Source organism: Perna viridis, chromosome 2 (genome assembly GCF_037379345.1).
Source record: "Perna viridis isolate PV_CMFRI_1.1 ecotype Kerala chromosome 2, ASM3737934v1, whole genome shotgun sequence".
Lineage (NCBI taxonomy): Eukaryota > Metazoa > Mollusca > Bivalvia > Mytilida > Mytilidae > Perna > Perna viridis.
In genome coordinates this window covers 12,836,129-12,858,790 of record NC_142446.1, presented here as the reverse complement: position 1 = coordinate 12,858,790, position 22,662 = coordinate 12,836,129, and the positions used below count along the sequence as shown (strand labels likewise).

Here is a 22,662-nt window from a genome sequence, read left to right as displayed (position 1 = left end):
AATGTACTTACATGTCGTTCCCTCCGCTGTACTCGTACCGCTGTGACATCTATGGCAACACCGCCTGCACAAAGTCCAGCGCCCTAGACCACTCGGCCAACTAAGCTGTATAAAATATATTATACTTCATACAAAAATCTTGAATTCTGATTGGGTAATGGGTGATGGGTTATTTTAGTCTATTCCCTGCACATTCTTACTTGTCCCGCCCCCACTGAACAGTGATTGGTGGATCGATATATCACTCCGACAGCAGCGATATATCACACGATATATCACCCTCGACGTCACGATATATCACACTCTCGTATTCAGTGTAATATAACACATACTGCCTGTAGTAGAGGGTGTTACGCATCGTATCACACTCTGAAAATATATCACCCTCGACTTCGTCTCGTGTGATATATTTATCTCCTATGATACTACAGCGTAACACCCTCTACTACAGGCAGTATCTGTATAATAGCTTTCGCTGGCCGGGTCATTCCTCCTCGTAGGTTAAATCTAGGGTTGTAACTTAATACACGATGTATGGTAGTACGGGGCAGCTCATCTAGGTGTTGTTATGTAGGATAGAGGATCAAATTAATCCTACAATTCCGTCCCTCCATACCCCAACCCAAGTCTGAAAATAGCTTGCCAGACAACCTTTAGCACTTACAGTGGTTTTTTTTTTTTTTAGATTTTAGTGGTTTATATCCACAGACAGTCGAATTATCTGCTAGAAGCAATAATGTCCTAGCAAATCAAACCAGGCTCGTCCAGAACAGTGACAAAAGGGAATGAAAAAAAATCACCCCTTTTATCGCAAATTTTAGTATTAAGTTTGCCATTATTGATATGGATACTAACACCAAGAAACGGATATGTTTTATGGTCAGTATTTGCTTTTTGAATTATTTCTACTAAATTGTACTTTTCCTGTATAATTTTATTTGATATCCACAAATAAAATGCATTAAATACATGAATTAGGTGTCGATACATTTGTTGTCTTGCAAGACAAAAAGTCGACCTAGATAAATTCATATGCATGTAACTCCTAGTGACCTTAATCCGTCCATGTGCTGTAAGGGTCGATTCTTTAAAAAAAAATCTGATGCTGTTTGACCCCCATAGTCTATTTTTGATTAAGCCAGCGTCAATGTTTCTCAGCGAATACAAAAATCCCTCATCTGTTCTAGACGAGGATACTCTAGGAATATTCATCACAAGTTTGTTTGCAATTGGATCGATAGTTTATTAGAAAATACTAGTGAATGCACTTGGATTTGAAATTGTCGGTTTCTGCAAAACTGACAACATTTTTTTATTTATGGAACTTTCTCAACAGTTTCAAAAAAGAGCGAAATGCATTAAAATATTAAACTATGTCTATATCATCAGACTTTTAATCACGTTAACTGTTCACTAGGCTGACGATTTTACTTCCTTAGTACTCCAATCTAATTTGAGTTTTGTCCCTTCAGTTCCAACACGTCTTGACGTAGAAGCCTCGGATTCCTTGTTTTCTTCCTTTACACGGACCCATGGGTGATCCATCATGGTTACCAGATTTGCTCGTTTTTTCACATTCGCCTCTAGAATCTTGTGAATAAGATCTTGGCATTCTACTGAGATTTTCTTTGATTTTGAAAACCCAACTTTTCTTTCCAGCTGATCTTTGATCATTCTCTTTAAGTTTGTGTCATCATAAGGCATCGAAGCACAGACCTTGAAAATACCACGGTATTGTTTCAAGTAATATTTCATACAAATATGATGAATTCAAACAGAACATAACTAAGCAAGCGGTATCTTCAGAGTTCGAACTTAACACTTTGAATCTTTTTTTGTGGGGGTTCATACTGCTAGTGCTTGAGTTATTTGTGTGATGTCTTTTAGATTGGTTGATTGATTGATTATTGGAGTTAAACGCCCGAGCAGCAATATTTCAGCTATATTCAGGCGATGAACATGAAATGATGATGATGAAATGAAAAATGGGATGGGACACAAGGATAATAAGGTCGACAAATTTTGATTGTAACTAGAAAAAGTGACGGATGGGTAGGGTCGGGCAATTTAGCCTCTTATGGCGGAGAGCAAAGGTTCCTACTCCTATCGAATACCACAGCAGGGCTCTTTAACCTGCGAGAGGAACGTGGCATCTTTCCAAACATGGTGCACCACTATGGTTTGCGGTAAGATTTTCCGTATTATAGCCTGACAACCTCAGCATGTTACACCCCAGGAGTACCCCATTCCACCATCTGGGGCACACAACCCAGTTGCTCTGTGGGCAGAGCGCCTAGCCCCCGACAAGGTTTCTGAGCGCTATTTACTCGCCTTTTACGACAAGCTTAGCGCTGATGCGGGCCTATTCTTTTAACACCTGGACCTGCACGGGGGTGATGTCTTTTAGAAAGATTTGTAAAAACTGCACGGATATACGATAGTTTGATGACCGGTTGAAATCAAAAACTATATAGAACTAAGGTTAGAGAAAAATGAAAATTTGTTAAAGGTATAAGGGCTGGCGCAAAATGGCAATGGACACGAATACTGATGGGGGAAATAATAGATTAGCATAGTTTTTCTATTATAGCTGTAAATGGGTTAAGTCTGCTATCTGAAAAAAGCTGTTTACAAAATTACACTTTCTTATTTGACTTATCGAGATATTTTTGGTCATGATTTTTTTTATCTTAATTGGTCTTCTGATAATACATAAAAATCATTGTTTCTCACTAGGTCGACAGAGATATAGTTTTGTTGCCGAAGAGTGCTCAGACAAACCAGTAGTTTATTCAACCAGCAAATGCCACAGAAATTATTCAAATTGATTTAGAAGGTCTGTGTCACCGGAAACCGACGACGGACTACGCTTTGTACCTGACTCCTCACAGTGAGATACAAAGCGTAGTCAGCCGTCGGTTTCCGACGATGGAAGGACTGTTCATTCCAATGTTTTAATGTATATGGGTCATATTTAAAAAAATCCATGAGGGTGTAAAATACAGACTGTAGAAGTACAGTGATCTTAGCTAAAAGCTTCCGTTAATTTGTAGTACTAATTTACTGTGCATATCATAAAAATACGCTAATCTCATTGGATAAACGGCACTACTCGTGATGTTTCATGAGCTTCAGGGCTATTTATATAGGCCACGTCCACATTTCAGGGGATAAAGTGTGATGCCTATTTTCTACATATATGTTACATGGCAAATTGGACACCAGTAGGATCCGGAATTCTCCTAGGGCAAATTGAAATTCCAATTTGCCATAGATTTTAACCAGTACAAATTAGAATTCTACTTTGTCCTAGAAGAAATTAGAATTCCATTTTGCACTATGGTGATCCTGGATCCTACTGGCTTAAAATATCAAAGATAAAGACAATTTCCTGGTATTAATTTCAAAGCGAAAAACACTTAAAGGTCTTACAATATTTGATGATGGTGGTGGAATAGTCATTGATATGATTACAACCAAAGCAAACCAAAGCATACAATAGTATAAATATATTACAAAAATTTAAAGTAATTTTGGATAGATGGACCCTTGAGAAACTTAACATAACTTTTATTAGACCGATCCTTTAATATTGTGTTGTTAAGGTACAATGCTGGGTGACAAGGTTTGTTGGTCTATCTAGAGATTGTCATGCTTTCTGTTTTACGGTAATGGAATGTGACGAGCCATCGCCCAAACCACAAATGGATTTTGTTTAAGTCATCGCTAAGAGTAAGAGCAGCTGATTCAGGGTTGACAACAATAAGATATAGACTAGTATCATCAGCAAATAATTTAATGGTAGACTTGATTCGGTTACGATATCATTTATGAAGATAAGGAATGATGTGTCCATACTTGTCTTAACTGTTCAGGATGGGACCTCTGCGACCGTATGAAGCTGTGCCCAGTGAAGCATTTGATAACATTTGCGTGCTCTCAAATACATTACTCATAAACAATTCAATGCGTGTTTCGTTATCTCGCATACTGAACTAGGGGCAGCACCCCGGGGCATCACTGAATATTTTTATAGTGTAGATGACTAATCAAGTTCATTGTTACACTTTTTTGGTGAACCAAAATGCATGTAAGCGATATGAATGCCCTTGACTTACACATTTTTACTCTATCCCATATATTCGTACAGTAAAGGAAATATTTCCCGAGGAATTTAGTAAAAAGCCTGAAATGTAAATATTGTACAGCAAAGCTTTGAAGTATAGAAATAAGAACAAATATTTATATTAGACAGAGCGCCGAATTATGAACTGTGAAGAAAGGCATTGCCTCTTGTAAGTTCATATGTAAAGAAATGACGTGAGCACTAAAAAATGTAATGTAGTTCATCAATTTTGTCGTCGTTCTAGCAGTACACATCGTTTCTAAAGTGTAATGAGTCAGTTTTGAAACTTTAAAACTTAGCATTCGAAAACTGGCTAACATGCTTACCATGATGTACAATATAACTCCCATACTCCACATATCATGCATTGGACAATGGTAGGGGATTCCTTGTAATATTTCTGGGGCTGCGTAAGCTGCACTTCCACAAAAAGTTTTACTGATATCTCCAGCTTCATTCTCTCGTGCAAACCCAAAATCCGATATTTTTACATTATTTCTTTGGTCAAGTAAAATATTCTCACACTTCAAATCTCTAAAAATAACAAAAATTGAAACGAATCGATTTTGTTCATTTGACGAAATTGTGAATGCCCCCGTCACACTGTCAATCGAAAGGAATGGTGAAATAAAATCGTTTTGGAAGACATCTTTGATTTCAGTTTGAATTGCAGTTTTGCTGAAATTGGCGAATAAGAAACAAATGTTTGCCGATTGTCCTTAACTTAATTCATTCCCGATCATGCTTCAATACTTGACATGCATTATCGATCTGTTCACGATCATTACTCTCGCTTGGCAGTGTGAAGGGGTTGTATACTACAGATCAACGAAAATGAGATTCAGTTCTAATGTAGAAAGTTGTTGATTGTAGTTCCATAAATATTACTTTATGTTCTTTTTTTTCATTTGTATTTTTTTTACAGTAACTTATCTCTTACCTGTGGACAACTTTATGGTTATGCATGTAATCTACTGCCCGTATGACCTGTCTGAAGATAACTTTTGCCTGCTCATCATTAAAGGCACCTCTTAGTTTGATGAATTCTAATAGATCACCGTGACCAGCATGTTCTAATACAATATAAACCTTCGAACAGAAAATATCACAAGGTACAAAGTTAAAAATAACAAAATCCATAAAACTTAGCTCTTGCTCACTGAGTTATATTCCTGCTTTTACATGTAAAACCCGAACTGGGATTATCTCCATTTAAAACATCTTGTTTTTCTTATATTGCCAAACCTTTAAATGAAGTGCCATCAAATTTTGTATAAACGGTTTTACAAGAAAAACGCTTACAATGGACGGGCAGACGGACTGGCGATGATTTCACAAACTTTGAGTGCGAGGATATAGTAATATCACAATTGTATTAAGTAGAAGTCTTTGTAAGAATCATACAAATTCTGTAATATAGGGTTATTAAATGGTTATTTTCATATTAATCCTGTATTATGTCCAAGTACAGTCGTATTGGGTTTCGACCACTTGTATTGGCCAATATTTTTGTTATTAAGTTGTGTTATATGTCTATATGATGAAATATATAATTATTCTTTCCAATCCATCTGCTCTTAGAAGATAATTCAAATTGAAAAATCCAACGATTTCTATTGAATTTTCGCGTCATTTAGAGAGTTATATCAGGGATCCCTTAATAGTAAACTGAAATTAACATGTGGCTTTTCATATAACTCTTGTTCTTAGGAGATATAAATTATATAGTATGTATTCAGAAAAACATTTTAAACAAAATATCAAAAATAAATAATTGAAGGTTTTCCAACCATGAATCACATTTTTCATGATTCTCATCTGGAGTGCTACTTAAATACATTGCTTTCAAAGATTCTACATCGTTACTTATAAAGTCTAGCAAGTAAGAAATATAGATTTCCATTCAGTCTCGAGGGGATTACGAGATTTTTCCTCTCGAGATAGTTGAATCTAAAATTTAACTGTCATGAGTGAAGAACTCTTGTTATCCGCGAGAGCATTGGAGGAGAATCTGTTTCTCCCATGAAATCTAGAGAAAATTCGGAGATGTAAAATGGGGGGAAAACCATGACAGAAATTTAATCACCGCCCGGTGGTTGGTAAGTCACCTTTTTTATCACCAGCTTAGAATGGGAGAAAGAAAATAAAAAATCTGAATTCGAACATAATAACAGTACAATGCAACCTGAATTGATATTTAGTACACTGATTATCTGAGATTCCGACAGAGTGAAACAAGGCAAACAATTTTAGGGGGTAAATCTATATTTTGTGTAAAATCAAGAATTCGTGCAAAAAAAATTTAGGGGGAGTGGATACACCAGGTCCGCCTCTCTATGAATCTCCGCCTGATATATCAATGACTAAACACTATAATATGAAAGGATTACGCTTAGTATAGGTAGGTCCGATAAGAAAACGCTTTGCTTAAGCTTGTAAATTATATTCATCTAAACACCAGAATATACACCATACATTTGTGACATACTTACTTTATTGTGGAATTCCATGATCTCGTACATTTTTATGATGTTCGAGTGGTCCAAACGTGCATGAATCCTTAATTCCCGGGGTAGAAATTTCTCTCTGAAATCTTTTGGGGCTCTTTTCCTATTGATAATTTTTATTGCAACACGCTTCTGGTTTTTCTCAGAAAAAGCTCCTTTGACCTTTCCATAAGAGCCTTCTCCAAGAGTACCTCCAAGAGCATACCCTCGTTTCCGCAATTCTACTTCTTCGTCCGATACTCCAATACCATTTTCTAAACTTTTATTCATTTCTCGATCACCATTTCCCCATAAGGACGTTAGTTTAGCGCTTATGTTGCGGTGGAGTGCTGACAGTGACGTCGGCGAAATGGTGACGCTATCTATCCTAATGTTGCTGTTGGGAACGAACTGTGTCTCGTTTTCAACATAAGAATCTCAAGTAACGATGAACAAACAACACGGATCAAAATGGAGTACATGAACATTTTTTTAGAAAGTTTGAACATCTAAGACATTAATGCTACCAGAAAAGAGGCCCAAAAAGGCCATGGCTGAAGAGAGTTCATCTAAGAATGACAAACTCCTAGCAGAATTGGAATTGATGCAGTCAGAGCTCGAACAAGTTGATGTTAAGCGCTCGTTGTCGTCGAGAAATGAAACGGTTACGTACAGACCTACATACCGCGCAATTCTTGCAAAGAGAGGGTTCTTAGTTAAGCATACCTTAGGAAGTGGGAGTTATTCAAAGGTAAAATTTGCTCATTGTTTTGAACACGCAGAACGCACCAAAGTTGCAGTAAAAATAATAGATAGAACAAAAGCTCCTAAGGATTTCCAACACCGATTTCTTCCCCGTGAAATGGATATTTGGCCACGACTGCGACACCCCCATATTATTCGAATGTTGGATATGTTTGAAGATAACAGACGGGTCTATATGATTTTAGAATATGCGGATAATGGGGATGTCTTGCGTTACATTCAGCGAAACGGGGCTATCAAAGATGTAATCGCCCGGTCATGGACACGCCAAATAGCAGAAGCTGTAAGGTATCTTCATGAGCAAAATATCACACATCGAGATTTAAAGCTCGAAAATCTTTTGTTGGACAATAGCCATACCATCAAAATATGTGACTTTGGTTTTGTGAAGGAAGACTGCAATCGTGATCTTAGCCGAACATATTGTGGTTCCAAGTCCTATGCTGCACCGGAGATATTGAAAGGAGAACCTTACGATCCTAGAAAAGCCGATATCTGGGCTATTGGTGTGATACTATACATCTTCGTAACAGGTAAAATGCCTTTTGATGAAAGTAAAGGAAATCAGGGTGTTTTAGAGGAGCACAAACGTTTAAATTTTCCGTGGCAAAAATTCAAGAAAAACGTGTCAGACGAATGTCGTTCTCTGATCCTTTGGCTCTTTAGTTATGATTACAAAGGAAGACCAGATATTTATGAACTTCTCGGATCTCCGTGGTTTAAACAAGATGTGAAAATACGCCCGGAAAATGTTAAAATGGAGGGCGCAAGTCGGAAGGAGAAGTCGCCATCATCCAGCCCGACAACCAAATGATCTGTTTCTGATTTTTGCAAGATTTTGTTCGATAGGTGCAATACATTTTTTAATCATTTGATGATATTTTGTATGTTTTGATATATATTTGCGTAAGTATAGAGCTTAGTGTTTTGATAATTTATCTATGTATTATTGTAAAAATGGTTTCTACTGATATTGCATTTGCATGTATAATAATTTGTAATAAAAATTTCCCTAAATGATTATTTCTTAGCTGTAAATCAAAATTTCAATTACGTAAAAACAAGTTTTACATATGTTCCAAGGACCAGTCCCCAGTGGCAAAAAAAAAGTTAGAAAAATACTTAAGTCTGAGAACATAACTTCCATGGTAACTCCAATCAAAATCTTAGGAATTGATGGTGTGACAAACAGTTAATAATTTTCTCAGACTTATGTATTTTTTTCAAGTTTTGTGACCCGGGGACCAGGTGGTATTGAAAGCATATCCAGGAAACTCATGTGATCATATACATAATACAAGTGTCAAAACATTTACCATTACTATGACGTACAGAAATTCTTTTCTTTTTTGGAACCATACTGGTATGAAAATTACACGTAATTTTAAACACCAATTACATCTATTCTTTACTTCATTGCACAAATCGGTGAGCAATATCAGATTCACTACGAAAATCATGCACTGGTTTCATGTCGGATATCTAATTTTGTTTACTCCGCACTTTACTATAGGTAGGACGGTACTATTTATTTCCCATAGGCGACCACAGTGAAACTTTTGAAAAGTTCACACCTTTAAGACAATAACGGAGGTATAAACTAACTTTTTCCCAGTAATGTCCATTTCCCTAACTGAAATTGCGATCAAAGTCATAGCAAAACCGTCTCGATTCTTTGGTATTTTAAGCAGATGATGTTTGGGGTCGAAGTTACCCCCTTTTTCTGCGAATGGCACATAAATTTTAAAAATTCATAATATTTATATAAAATGGTTTTCAAAAAATATAAGGCAATTTTTTAAAAGTATAATAATGTTAGAACCTGGAATAATAAAACAATTTGTCCAATCACAGTGTCCGGAAGTATTTACTTAAGTAGGGTACACAAAGGCCAACCTAAAATAATGAGAAATAGTATCGTTCTACCTATACGAGAATTGGTTTATAAACAGATAATTCCGAATGGTATTGTCACGCGCTTTTCACGTATGATAAAATGTAATTTTACACCATTCATACACGCGGTTACTTGTCCATCTACTATGAGCTGTTCTTAGCTAAATATATATACCACCTGGCATGTTATTTTTCATGGCCTAGCTGATGACACTGTCCTGACAAGGACTTCGAAGTTGACATTTTGTTACAGCGTTAGTAAACGACGGATTAAAGTGAATTCATATTACCAATTTTACTTGTCTTGTGTGGAATGGGTCTTTTCGTGATGTCCTTTATTCGAAGTGGCGACAAATTACCTTTTCCTCTGATATTTTTTAATTTTTAATTAAGGGCGCCATGCAGCTAAAAAGATAGCAACCGAAAATGACAGAAATTGTCATTGGGCTGTTCTAACCTTTATTCATTACTTATAAAACCATCAGTGTAAATGTGCAAAACAAGATAGTGCGTGGTAGATAACGTTCCAGAAAAATAAAACTACTATTAAAGGGAATTGCGATTACGCACTAATATGTTATAAGATGAACATACTAAAGTAAGTGAAATCGTGTGGGTCTAGCGAGAAAGGTCAACCTATAACAGTTTTACTGCAATACAAATAATCATGTCCGACCGATGAGCATCTTGTAATATATATCGGTTGCTTCCCAGTTTAAAAGAAACGACTTGATGGTCTCAGTGGTCTTAGGGTCGCGGGTTCATCTCGAGTCAAGCGTTCTCGCCCTGAACTGCATGACATATGTGTCATACAATTATAGATAAATAGTGAGCAAGAGTAATCAAGGGAGCCAAGATTCTAACGGAAATCAAAATAATGCAATCCAGGGACATACACAGACAGGGAAAACAAACAAACAAACACACACACACACACCACAAAGAACATAAAAAAATCAAAATAATACTTTCAATGAAACAAAAATTAATAAGCAAGTCGGACTCCATTAAAAACTTATACCATGGACCAGGTGCGCCGGTAGGTTAAGCGTCCTCTGCTTTTCTAGAATCACCCGCTGAGTTGCTCATAAAAAGTCAAGTTTGGGGTAGACGAAAGAGGAAAGGAAAACTATGACATGTTGAAAAATCGGTTCTCATGGTGCGATGGATACACCGTGTCGATCCACGAGTTCATGATGACGACCATAAAAACTTCTGTGGTGATGATTTTAATCTTATAACAACAAAACCCTGACCCCATGTCAGAATTTGGTTAAACCTAACGGTTCTGGAGATATATGCAAAAAACTGCTGTCTGACCCCTGTTCTATTTTAGTAACGGCAGCCATGTTTTTCACCCATCAAAAATCCAAACGGTCATTTTGTTTAGGATACCCCAAAAACCGTAATACTAACTTTCATTGAATTCTGTAGAGTGTTTTTTTTTATCTGAGGCGAAGATTTTTGAAAGTAATATCATTAAAAACAGCAACAAAAAAAAAGTCCAAAAAGGGCAATAACTCCAACATGGGTCAACATATCTTCAGCAAAATTCCATCACCGATAGATCTCATCATGGTAAAGACTTTTATCAAATGCAGAATTTGGTTAAACCCAACGGTTTTGGAGATATATATGCATAAACTGTGGTCTGACCTCTTATGTTCTATTTTTAGTAACGGTGTCCATGTATTTTTCACTGATCAAAAATCCAAACGGTCATTTTGTGCAGAATACTTTAAAGAACAATCGTCTTACATTTAATCCAAATCCATTCAGTTGTTTCTGAGAAGATGTTTGAAAAATTGTTAACGACGACAGACGATGACGACGACGGATGCCAAGTGATGGCGATAGCTCACATGACGTATGGCAGGTGAGCTAATAATTATTAGAGGTGCACAATGCATCGTGTGATAATACAAATGTTAACGTTTCATTAAATTCTATTCAGGGGTTTCAGAAGATGGACCCCGCTTAATCGACCAATGACATATAGGCTATGCTGAAGAAATCACCAAAAAGTCATTCAGATGGAAAAAAAGAAATAAGAGGTGCGAAATGGCATCATGTGAGTTTGTGAAAGTTTGATAACAATTCTATTCTGTCATTCAAAAGAATTAAGATCAGAAGATGACCCTTAGATTGACCATTGACTAAGTACATGGCATGCATTAACCACAATCTCACAACAAACATTAGTTTATATCACTATACTATAGTTCATATCACCCATGGTGTGATATCGCAAATATCCAGCCGTCTAAGAAGTAGATAAAACAACCAAGAACATATCTCAAGCGTTAATATTTCACAAATTTAACCACTCCACCCCTAAGAAAATACTTTTCTTGGTTCGCTCGGCCTTTTATTATTTTTATTGCCCCATATCCTGAATCTTCTATGTAATCCGGTCATAAGTTATTATCATGAAGAATATGCATAATTGGCTTGTCCTGATACGGAAAGCTTCAACACAGTTTTCTTTTAACTGGAACAGAACTGCCATTTTTATTTGTCATTACAAAATGCAGTTCAAAACACCAAATAGTATTAATGCTTCTGTAAAAAAAATGTTTATTTGGTATTTTTTGCTGTATATTATCAACTATGATACTTCTATGGTTCTTTTGATGATTTGTGGCGATTTTTATACCACACTTTATCAAATAACTACTACCACGGATTTTAGAGTTTGCGTAAAAAGTCACATAATTGCCACTCGACGCGCAACGACTTATCATGAAACCAAGAATACTAATTTTCATTAATTTCAAGAACTTATTTCCCTACCCTATTTAACACATTAGGATGAGGCACGGCATACCAACCCTGTTTTGTCTACATTCGATATGAGCCATATTGTTAGGATATGTAAAACATGGTAGGATTTGGAATTTAGGTAATTTATATAGAACGCCTTATCTGCTCGTTGAAATATACAAAAATACTTGATCGGCAATGTTTCAGTTCGGCTAAACTGAATGGGTTATAAACTTTCCAACTTACCTTAAAATGACTTTTCTGTCAAATATGGATAAAATGTCGGAGCTTAGTATGTTGCCAACGTAGGCTTCTCTGGTGTGAAATAACACGTGTAGAGTAACACATTTAAAAAAAGAAATTTGTAAGATATTGTATGTGGTTATATAAATATAAAAAAAATATATTTTTTCAGGGTATTGATTTAAGAATAGAATGTTATATCCGTGTGTAAAAGCGTTGCAGCTATTGTTAAACATCTGTTGCACTTACATTTTGACAAACAGTCGGAAATGTGCTTTATATAAATATCAATAAATGAACACGATACTCTGCGGTTTTTCATGTGTAATGTTCAGTTTTCCTTTTTTAACCTATACTTATATACACTTATATATAGTAGAAAAACTTTTTTTCTAATTACAAGTGTGGACACAGACTGGTATTGATCGCGATTTGAACATGCATACATTTTGTCTTGAAGGTGTTTGCATATGTCTAGAAAACTCCTCCATTTACTTTTAACAATAATTGAATTATACACATGTTGATAAATATCCATTAACATATGTTACTAAATATCTACTGATATCAATAAACGGGGAATAAACTCCACAATGGCTTACCATAACCATAAGACAAGTTATATACATATAACAATGCTTCTTTCTTGAAGGCTATTTTTAAAATGGTTGGGGCCATGACTCTAAATTAAATATGAGCCTTCCTTTAGTAGTTATAATATAAATTTCATAAGAAATTCGTAACAATTGATTAACCATAAATTAAGTCATCACACAAAAACCAAGTGAATATGGACGACGACGATACATATATACCGGCAGATTCTGGGTTTGGACATGCTCCATTTCCAATTCCCTAAAAAGCCTGTCAATTACTCTTCCTTAGGACCAAATTAGTAGTGTATGATTTGCTAAGAATTTACATCTATAAGGTCTTTGTTTTTACATTCGCCCTAGTTAAAATAGTTCTCTAGGAAAGAGAATAAAACTACATAATGGAAAATTTCTCAGTTACAGTCACGTATTCAAAAGAAAACATTCGAAATGCGTATGAAACAAAATTACAATACCGGTATATGAAGGACTTCAGGCTAAATCCATCGATACTGACTCACAGCTAACGCTTCAAAATAAATATTTCAACTAAATCTTGTATAAAACAATTTCATCAACTTCTAAATAGTTATATACATTTGTATCCTGAAAAATGTTTCCTTGGACAAAAGCTGTATACTATAGTACTTGTTTTGCAGCTGTATACAATATACCCAGAGGCTCAGCCAGTATTTTTTGGTTTCAGAATCAACATAATCTGTATGTACATTCAGCACTTCACAACACTGTCATTAACTTTTCTTTAGAATCTCTATTTCATTAAATCCTGTAAATCTTCTTCACAATTTAACAAAACTTAGTTATTTTTACGTGTACAATATTTAAGTATGAAGGAGACTAAATAATATTTTTATGTACAAGTACAAACTTTACTTTATTGGCACGAAGTCATAAACAGAAAATAGTTAAATCAAAAATCATACAGAGTTGTCAGTACATGCAGTCTGACAAAAAACTAAAAAATCGTTGGAGATCCTTGGGAATGTACTTACATGTACACTGTTCTTTTACGTGTACATAATCTCTGTATGTATAATGTAGAGTCCCCGAAACTTCACGTTACAGTAATGGTCAGCTTATGGAACTACCCCAACTTAACAGATTCCGCAATGCCATGTATTTTCCAACAAAACGTCAAAAAGTTCATACGCATGATATACGCGTACGTGTATGGAACATAAACTCATGAAAGATATGCAAAAGGAAGGTCCTATTTAACCTATGACCCCAAGGTTTTCCTCCAGCAAAATGTGAAGAAATATGGACTATGTTCAACTTAATAAAATGCAATTTTGAAGAAGAAAATAAAGCCAAAGATTTTTTTTCCTATCCTAGATGGAAACAAAGAGTTATAAAAACTGGTTGTTTGTTTATATTTATAATTGATTGTAAACACACATGCCGGGAGTGTGCTCTTGACTGTGGATAATCCCTCACTAGGATTCGGCGCTTGAGATATTTTTTTTTTTGACCAACGCCTTCAAAACAAAAAAAATATCTCCAGCGCCGAATCCCAAATGCAGATTTGGTTTTCATTGTATTCTGATTTGGTGTCACTATGACTTATTTCGTTTCCAAATTTAAATAAGAATGAAAATAAAGCCCTTCCTTACGACTCTCAAAATTTTAGAATGGTGATCGGAAACAACGAAATTTTTTTTGCACTGGAAAGTCGATTTTTTTCCCAAATAGTATTTCGCTGGGTCAAAAATTCGGCGAATGCTGTAGGCTGTACAGCGTGCAGATCATATCACAAGATTCACAGGAGGACCTAGCATACCCCACTTAAATTTTATTTTTTTTAAGAATGAAATTTCTATTTTCACCAATTCTACCCCCAAAATTTTCTTGACTTGCTTTGTGTGGCCTTTTATTCTATTTATGCTCTCCATAACCTGTATAATGGTTCCACTCCTGCTGAGGACCATTTGTTTTGGAAAAAAAGCTTATTGTTCTTTTCTAGCAATTCTTGTTTGAATATGTCTTCAATTATTACTGAAATATTGATAAGATTTAATATAGTCTTAGATGTTGTTTTACTGTAGTAGTAAAGCATGGATGGGAGACAATGTTCAGCAGACAATGATCCGTGATGGACACTAAATGATAGCCAATGACCTCTCAGTCCGTCATATATTACAAATACCACCTGTAAGTGCAAACCGGGTCTAACGGTATTGAGTATATATATATATATATATATGTGTGTCAAAACGAAAACGACAATTAAACCAAGTATAGGAACAGTCAGCTGATGGTTAGCGTCACTCAAATCGTGCAATTGATTGGCTAACGCTGTGTTACGAAAGATTTTGGGAGATTTTAGTGGTTTATATCTAAAAAGACTCAAATTATCTGCTCGAAGCCACGATATCCTTGCTTTATAACGCACGAAATGAAGGGTGTAACGGATACGGAAAGTGCTATCATTTTCAACTTTATTGTTATAGTGTTATTTTTTTATTTTGCATTCTGAACCATTCTGCGAAAGAATTGAGTGGCACACCATTTCCCAAAATTTGGTCTTCTTTAGCCTCTAATATATTCAATACAGCTGCGACGTTGATATTTTTGGCTGCTAAAGAACACACGAGACTCCCAGGAGCCTCGATCAATCGCTCACCTGGTTAAATTTTGCCCTTCAAGTTTCTATCATAGTTTTCAAGATATTGACTGAAAACTGTAAAAATATCATTTTTCACTTTTCAAAGGCAATAAGTCTTAAAATGAGTCGTCTGAAAAGTTTGATCCCAGAATACTTTTGTAGGCCTAATAATAAGGTTATTTCAGAAATTGAAAAAATTTGGCTAACCTAACGGTTTTGGAGTTATAATATGCGAAAAACTACTGTCTAACCCCTATGTTCTCTTTTCAGTAATTGCAGCCATGTTTTTCGATGGATCAAAAATCCTTACATCAGTTCTATGCAGGATACCACAAAAAACATTCATACCAAGTTTGGTTCTAATTGGTAAAGTAGTGTCAGAGGAGAAGATTTTTGAAAGAAATAACATTTAAAATTATAAAAAAAAGTCGAAAAAGGGGCAATAACTCCAACATGGCCTAACAGATTAAAACAAAAACTTGACAAAAGATAGATTTCATCATGCTGAACATTAATACTTGCTGTCAAAAATTGATAACGACAGACACCAAGTGATGGCAATAGCTCACATGGCCTTCGGCAAGGTGAGCTAAAAAGGAAAAATGAGGGGAAATCTTCCCACTAACTTTTCATTGTGCATTTCATTATCTCTAATAAGCAAACTTATCAAACACTTTTTTGGTTATTTCTGGAGATTATGAGGTACAAATACTTGAATAATGCAATAAAATCTGTACACTTTTTTTCTTCAGGTGTCACACCTTATACATGTTTAGCCAGATTCTTAGACCGAGGAGTATTTATTTACAGTAGGGTAATTTTAACAATTGATAATATATATATTTTAACCAACCAAATTCCAAGATCTTGGATTTTTATTTTGCTCCCACGCATATGACTTTTCTTGTCTGGGAAGACAGTTTGGGTTCTTTTCTATCGTCCAATGTCATTCAACCCACGAATAGGCTGTAAAGCAAAAACGTTTTGGCCTCCCCTTCCTCAAATGGAGTGAAATGTTAAACCCACGATAGGATTATCTCCCTTTGCAAACATTGGATTCCTTTATCCACTTCTCAGTGAATGGTCCAGAGAATCAGCTAAGGGGTGGGCCCTAAAGGTGGCCTACTAGCCCCCCCCTTAAAAAAAACCTTGAGAAACACATTTTAATGCACACATTTACACACAAAATTCATTTTTGCCACCCTCCCCACTTGGACCCGCCTATCCATCTACATATTATGCTTCAAATTTAACTCCATCAAGATCCCATTAATGAATTGGCATGCACAGTTAAAAATATGTAAAACAAGTTGGATTTGTCTCCCTTCTGATTCCTCTGACAATAATCATTATTCTTTATGCACATCTCAATTTATGTAGCTCAAACCTTCCCATAATTTTTTTCTCAGAATCCCTATAGCAGTTAGGAGGACTGGAGCTATGTGGACAGACAAAAGGACAGAAAGACAAACAGACAGAAATGATTTACTGATATCAATCACGACAGAATACTATTATTATTATACAAAATTTGCCATTATAATGTTTTATTGCCAATCACATTAAAGGTACCGGTAATGTCATTTAAACTGATTCAAAAGCACAGTTGCAGAGCTCTTTGATCTGAAGAAAGGAGGTCACTTTTACTCTGCTGTATCTTTCATGGGAACTTGATACCTGTGTTCTAAAATTCAAGAAAGGCATGTGGCTATGTTTTATCCTCAACAAAATAAAATTAACATACAATTTTTTTAAAGGAGACACCTAATACAAAAAAAAATTTAGTTCCTAAATTTAATGCAATAATGCAACCCAATCAATGATTTCAAAGGAGAGGAGGTACCTACTAAACAGCATGACATAATACAACAGGAATTAAGACATTTAAGAGATCCATTTACTGAGGTCACAAGATTCACAGGAGGACCTAGCATACCCCACTTAAATTTTATTTTTTTTAAAGAATGAAATTTCTATTTTCACAAATTCTACCCCCAAAATTTTCTTGACTTGCTTTGTGTGGCCTTTTATTCTATTTATGCTCTCCATAACCTGTATAATGGTTCCACTCCTGCTGAGGACCATTTGTTTCGGGAAAAAAAAACTTATTGTTCTTTTCTAGCAATTCTTGTTTGAATATGTCTTCAATTATTACTGAAATATTGATAAGATTTAATATAGTCTTAGATATTGTTTTACTGTAGTAGTAAAGCATGGATGGGAGACAATGTTCAGCAGACAATGATCCTAACATTGTGAACAAATATAGTAATGGCAACAACTGGTTTACTCTAATTACCAAAACAGAGCATCTTATTTAAATAGGCACAAATACCTAATAAACAAAAAAATGGAACAGCTACTTTCCAAATTTAATAACAAGTCTACAGATTGTAACATTAAAGATAAATATCACAGAAATTATGTATCACAGTCAACAAATGTTTGTTTGATCAAAAGAATTAATACAAAAAATTACAATAATGTACATGGTATATAATTTCTTAAAACAATTTATTTGAAATTCTCAAGACTCCTTTTCCACCACATAATAGGTTACGCAAATTATTCAGCTTTATACAGAGCAGAAACAGAAAACATACATGACGTGTAATTGTACACAGATGAAAACAATATTCCTTATCTTATATTGCCCTGTTAATAGTCTCCTAGAAACCTGAATTTCCCACTTCATTGCACAAGTTTTTAACATTTTGGCAGACATTTTTTGAATTATTTTTCATTCTTCTTGTCTATACTATTTTTTTAAATTATTAATTTAAATGTAAGCAATAAAGGAACTAGACCTGAGATTAATATGTCAAATGTCACAGATGGATTAAAGTTACCCTCTTTTAATTATTATTGTTCAATTGCTTAATTAGAGTGACCAGTTTTTCATCTTTCATTTAATTATCTCATAATTAGCTTTAGCATACTTCAGACAATAGTTAGTATTGCTCAAATACATGCCAGTCTTGAGTAATTGTCAGTTTTGAACCATAAATAGACCCAGCGAGTAAGAGACAGTTAACTTTAGAAAAACAGTACAGATGGAATACAGTAGAACATACAGTCGTCTGGTTTCTGAATCATCTGTGACCAGCTATCCACAAATGTTACTGATAAATCAGATTTTCAAGGAACAGATTCCAGTACTTGCCGTATCAGAATTTAACCTTCTGGACTTTATCAAAATTCATTCAGATTTGGAATTAGTGAATTTGGACATTGTTAATTAACATTACAGAACAGAAACTATGACAATCTTAATAGTACGTTTTATATTTCAGTTACTTTTGGCTATTGTTATTATTAAATTGTTGTGACTTTATTTGTAGTTACTTTGCCACTTATCAGTAAAAGAGTCTTAACCTACTGACATATTGCGGGTCACTAGAGCCAAGCATACTGAGTTTATTGCCCTAACCACATGCTCAGTTTGCTATTGGTGACAAATCCTGAACAGGCAAAATAATAAGTTCTCCCACTCTTTATTCCTTTTAAATTTAATTTCCATATACATGAATTATAGATGTATAACCCACATATGTATGTTAAACATGAATATATCATATTTAATTTATGTAATATTATGAAATTCAATTCGAATCAATATTTTATTTCCATCTCACCTTATGTATATACATTATATAATATCTATGAATATCACATAAATATTAATAGACAGTTATCAAACTACACATGTATATATTAAATTTCTAGATTAAAGCATTTTTCTTATAATTCTGATTAACAACACTTGTTATTCAACTATTAATTATATTTGCATCAATCCTAAAGAAAAAGTGTAAAATATCAAAGCTGGGCTTCACTCATTTACAAAAAGATGCTAGGTATTAATTTAAGTCACATGGTACCATTGAAGTCAGTTTGGAACATCATATAGGGATTATACATCTTATGTTAAATTCAAAGGCAGATCACAGGAAATGGATGTGTTACTATGACAACAGTCACATTCATATATAATAACAATTCAAATCTGATGAAAATTTTAGTTTTCACTAACAAACATGCATACAGTCATCCAAAAAAAGTCCAAATTTAGACATATGTGGGACTTTTACAAAACCTTCAAATCTAAATGCTAAAAAAGTTGTATTTTGCATTCATTTCTCATTATTTCATACCGGGAAATTACATAAATTTAACATTTTATTAAAATTTCATTTGCATGAAAAATATGAAAACAAAATGGTTATTTTTATTGTTTTTTTAATGGCAAGGAAGCCATTTGTTTTCTGAATACACACCATGATAATCAATCAGATTGTATCTAATGACAAAAAAAAAAAAAAAAACATATTCACATAACCACTGAATTCTAAATAAATATGCTTGAATGCAGTATAACTTTTATGAAGGGGGCAAGGAAATATAAAAATGGTTATTATAATCACAAATAAAAGCCAATATAAAAATACTGTTGAAATAATGACAGTATCCTGTTCCTAGTTATAAAAATCTATAAATAGTTATTATGAACTAAAATCCTGTAGAACTGAGTTTGCTCATTTTACTCAATGACCTTGGGGTAGGTAGAAATGACTGCCTCCTTGATGATATATTGGCTGAAGACAATGACACACTCACAGATCTGGCCATGGCACTTCCCTTTTTTACAACACGTTTCAATGGTTTAAGGTCTGCAATAAAACTCTGAAAAACAATTTTAAGCACTATAAAAGGCATGCAAATAATAAATGAAATGGATAGGCATCAACAAACAGAATGGCATGGTTGGGCATCAACAAACAGAATGGCATGGTTGGGTATCAACAAACAGAATGACATGGTTGGGCCTTAACAAACAGAATGGCTGTTCATTGATTAGTCCAACAGTAACAAACTATCATTATAAAAACCATACATACATGTAATATCTTACAAACATCTGTATGATGATATGAAGATGGGACTATTTATTAATGTAGAAAAAAAACATAAAACAATGACTATTCGAATTTAGGTGAGGTTGGAATTAAGTTGCAAATGCATGTACAAAAAAAACAGGATAATTCTTCACACCTTAAATGGTTTTCATGTGAAAGTATTTTTTTGTTGATACCATAACTGTTTTACAAGTATTGCTGGATACATGTAATTGGTAGAAACTTTGGCTATATACAATATCACCATAAGTACCATGTACGAACTATGGCTATGATACATGTATATGTATTTGTGTAAACTATGGTATGAGACAGGAACTATGGCTGTGACGTATTAGCAGATATAGCAGTTGTAGTACAAGCATGTAATGGTATTTCAAAAATAGGTTAGGCAATACAGCACAAGATAAAAATGTTCACCTACTTCCACTCTTCAATGTGTAAAATGTTTTGAATATGTTTTAACATGTGACAGACTATAAATCTCAAAATAAATGTAACAAACTGTTGTATACATTTTCCTTTGTATAGGTTTACCTTTTGTATATCCTAAATTTTTAGTCAAGAAGAATTAAATTCTACCCAATTCGGTTATGGCTGTGATAGAGTTGTTTTTCCCTTAACTGAATAACTATTACCTGATGAAGGTGGTGAAGCTTCCTTCATAACACCTACTTGTAATTCCAAGTTGTTTAGAAGGAGTTTGGATTACAAGATGTATGATTAGACAGACAGGGAGTGTAATAACTGCATACCCTTATACGTATGTCACATTGCTGTGTTTAGAACCAAGATATTTACTGTTACTTCAAAGAAAATAGTTTTATCTATCAAAGGATACTACAACTTCGAAGTGTTCAACATGAGAATAACTTCTTAATTATGATTATGAACATGGCCATTTTAAAGAAAAGTGAACAATAGACAATGACAGACACCAAGCTTAGTGATGATAATAGCTCACCTGGACCTGTGGTTAAGGTGAGCTAACAAGCCTAGTGATGATAATAGCTCACCTGGACCTATGGTTAAGGTGAGCTAACAAGCCTAGTGATGATAATAGCTCACCTGGACCTATGGTTAAGGTGAGCTAAAATAAAAAGAAGAGAAAAGAAGGAATGAGAATGACACAGTAAAATGACTAAATATCAATTTCAACAAATGTCTTTTCCTGCATCTGGCACTTTTGAATATGATTTAATTATCATTAGAAAGTAGCTGAAATGCAGTAGCAGAGAACTTCTGATGTACCCACCATTTACAATCATAGATAGGTGAAGACATCTACAGATGCTAGCTAATTGATGTGCAGACTTACAAGGGACTTGTAGAAACTTTGAATATCAGACTGAATACATACTAATGTATAAACAAAGGTTTGGTGTCAGAACAAAAAAAATATTTTAAAATCATCTTTGTTGAAAATGAATTTCCTAAAATTTGTTCACCATTACAAAACTTTGATACAAAAATATAATAGCACATACAGGTTCTTATTTTAAAAATGGTTTTGCTCACCCAGTTTTTTTTTGGAAATATAGTCTATAAAGCACATTCTTTCAAACAAAATACACTGGATTTATCAACCACCCTTAATACTTATTGGTATCAGGCTGAAAATATACGAATGTATAAACACATGTTTGGTGTCAGAACAAAAAAAAAATAAAAAATTAAAAATTCATGAACCTTATTTTCACAAGTAGAGATATAAGACCATTTATTGCATCCCTAAGTATCAACTAAGTCATGTTTTAGTATAACACTACATCAAATCTTGCCGATTTAGTACTTGTAAATCCAGTACACTAGAATTGTAGTGACCAATAATTTCTAATGGTGGTAGTTTAGATGGTATTGTCATTCTTTAGTATGTTCTGAGCTAGCTTTCATAACTGTGCATATTTTTTAAGTGGATACCTCATTTTGTCTATATGGTGTATGTGGAGATGTTCCATGGAAAGGATCAAGTGCGTTTTATGATGTATTTGTTGTTTCAGTTCATTTTTGACCTTACATTAAAGAAGAATGGTTAAGGCCTTATAAAACTAGTTTAACCCAACTTCCAAAGTCAAGAGGAGTTGGTAATTAATGAGTCTTTGTTTCATTATATTACTTTTCAGCTTGATTTTGAAAAAAAAAAAAAATTGTCATCGATCTGTTATTGTGGATTTTATTATTTTTGTCGTCAAATCATTTTAGACTTACTTAAAGATGTATTTACACTTGTGAAAGACCTGTTGGTGAT

General features: G+C 34.3%; 4 protein-coding genes across 12 annotated transcripts in view; 1 reads left to right on the top strand and 3 right to left on the bottom strand.

The window, feature by feature from the left end:
* The window catches only part of LOC148623681 (beta-1,3-galactosyltransferase 5-like), a 33,642-nt gene extending 21,296 nt beyond the window's left edge, over positions 1 to 12,346 (bottom strand). The window contains exon 1 of one of the 2 annotated variants that reach the window (XM_088565716.1): positions 12,283 to 12,346. The gene's annotated coding sequence lies outside the window, so the exon portion shown is untranslated. Of the gene's footprint in view, positions 1 to 11; positions 96 to 12,282 lie in introns of those variants that run through there. The other variant, XM_088565714.1, reaches the window with a different exon arrangement.
* Positions 1,264 to 7,010, bottom strand: LOC148623683 (testis-specific serine/threonine-protein kinase 1-like). Its single transcript, XM_088565708.1, has 4 exons — positions 6,619 to 7,010; positions 5,067 to 5,215; positions 4,453 to 4,660; positions 1,264 to 1,716 (listed from the first exon to the last, which is right to left on the bottom strand). The coding sequence occupies exons 1-4, from the start codon at positions 6,901 to 6,903 to the stop codon at positions 1,414 to 1,416; spliced, it is 945 nt and encodes a 314-aa protein (XP_088421834.1). The 5' UTR covers positions 6,904 to 7,010; the 3' UTR covers positions 1,264 to 1,413.
* Positions 7,012 to 8,394, top strand: LOC148623682 (testis-specific serine/threonine-protein kinase 6-like). The gene has a single exon (XM_088565707.1). It carries the CDS (start codon positions 7,133 to 7,135, stop codon positions 8,189 to 8,191), a length of 1,059 nt encoding a protein of 352 aa, XP_088421833.1. The 5' UTR covers positions 7,012 to 7,132; the 3' UTR covers positions 8,192 to 8,394.
* Positions 12,347 to 17,858: 5,512 nt separating the features above from the next.
* The window catches only part of LOC148623680 (WD repeat-containing protein 64-like), a 50,173-nt gene continuing 45,369 nt past the window's right edge, over positions 17,859 to 22,662 (bottom strand). For 7 of the 8 annotated variants that reach the window (XM_088565697.1, XM_088565696.1, XM_088565699.1 and 4 more), the window contains one exon: positions 17,859 to 20,181. Coding sequence is in view for 5 of the 8 variants with exons in the window: in XM_088565696.1 (XP_088421822.1) it covers positions 20,008 to 20,181 (174 nt within the window). In the remaining 3 variants the exon portion in view is untranslated. The remainder of the gene's footprint in view (positions 20,182 to 22,662) is intronic. The other variant, XM_088565700.1, reaches the window with a different exon arrangement.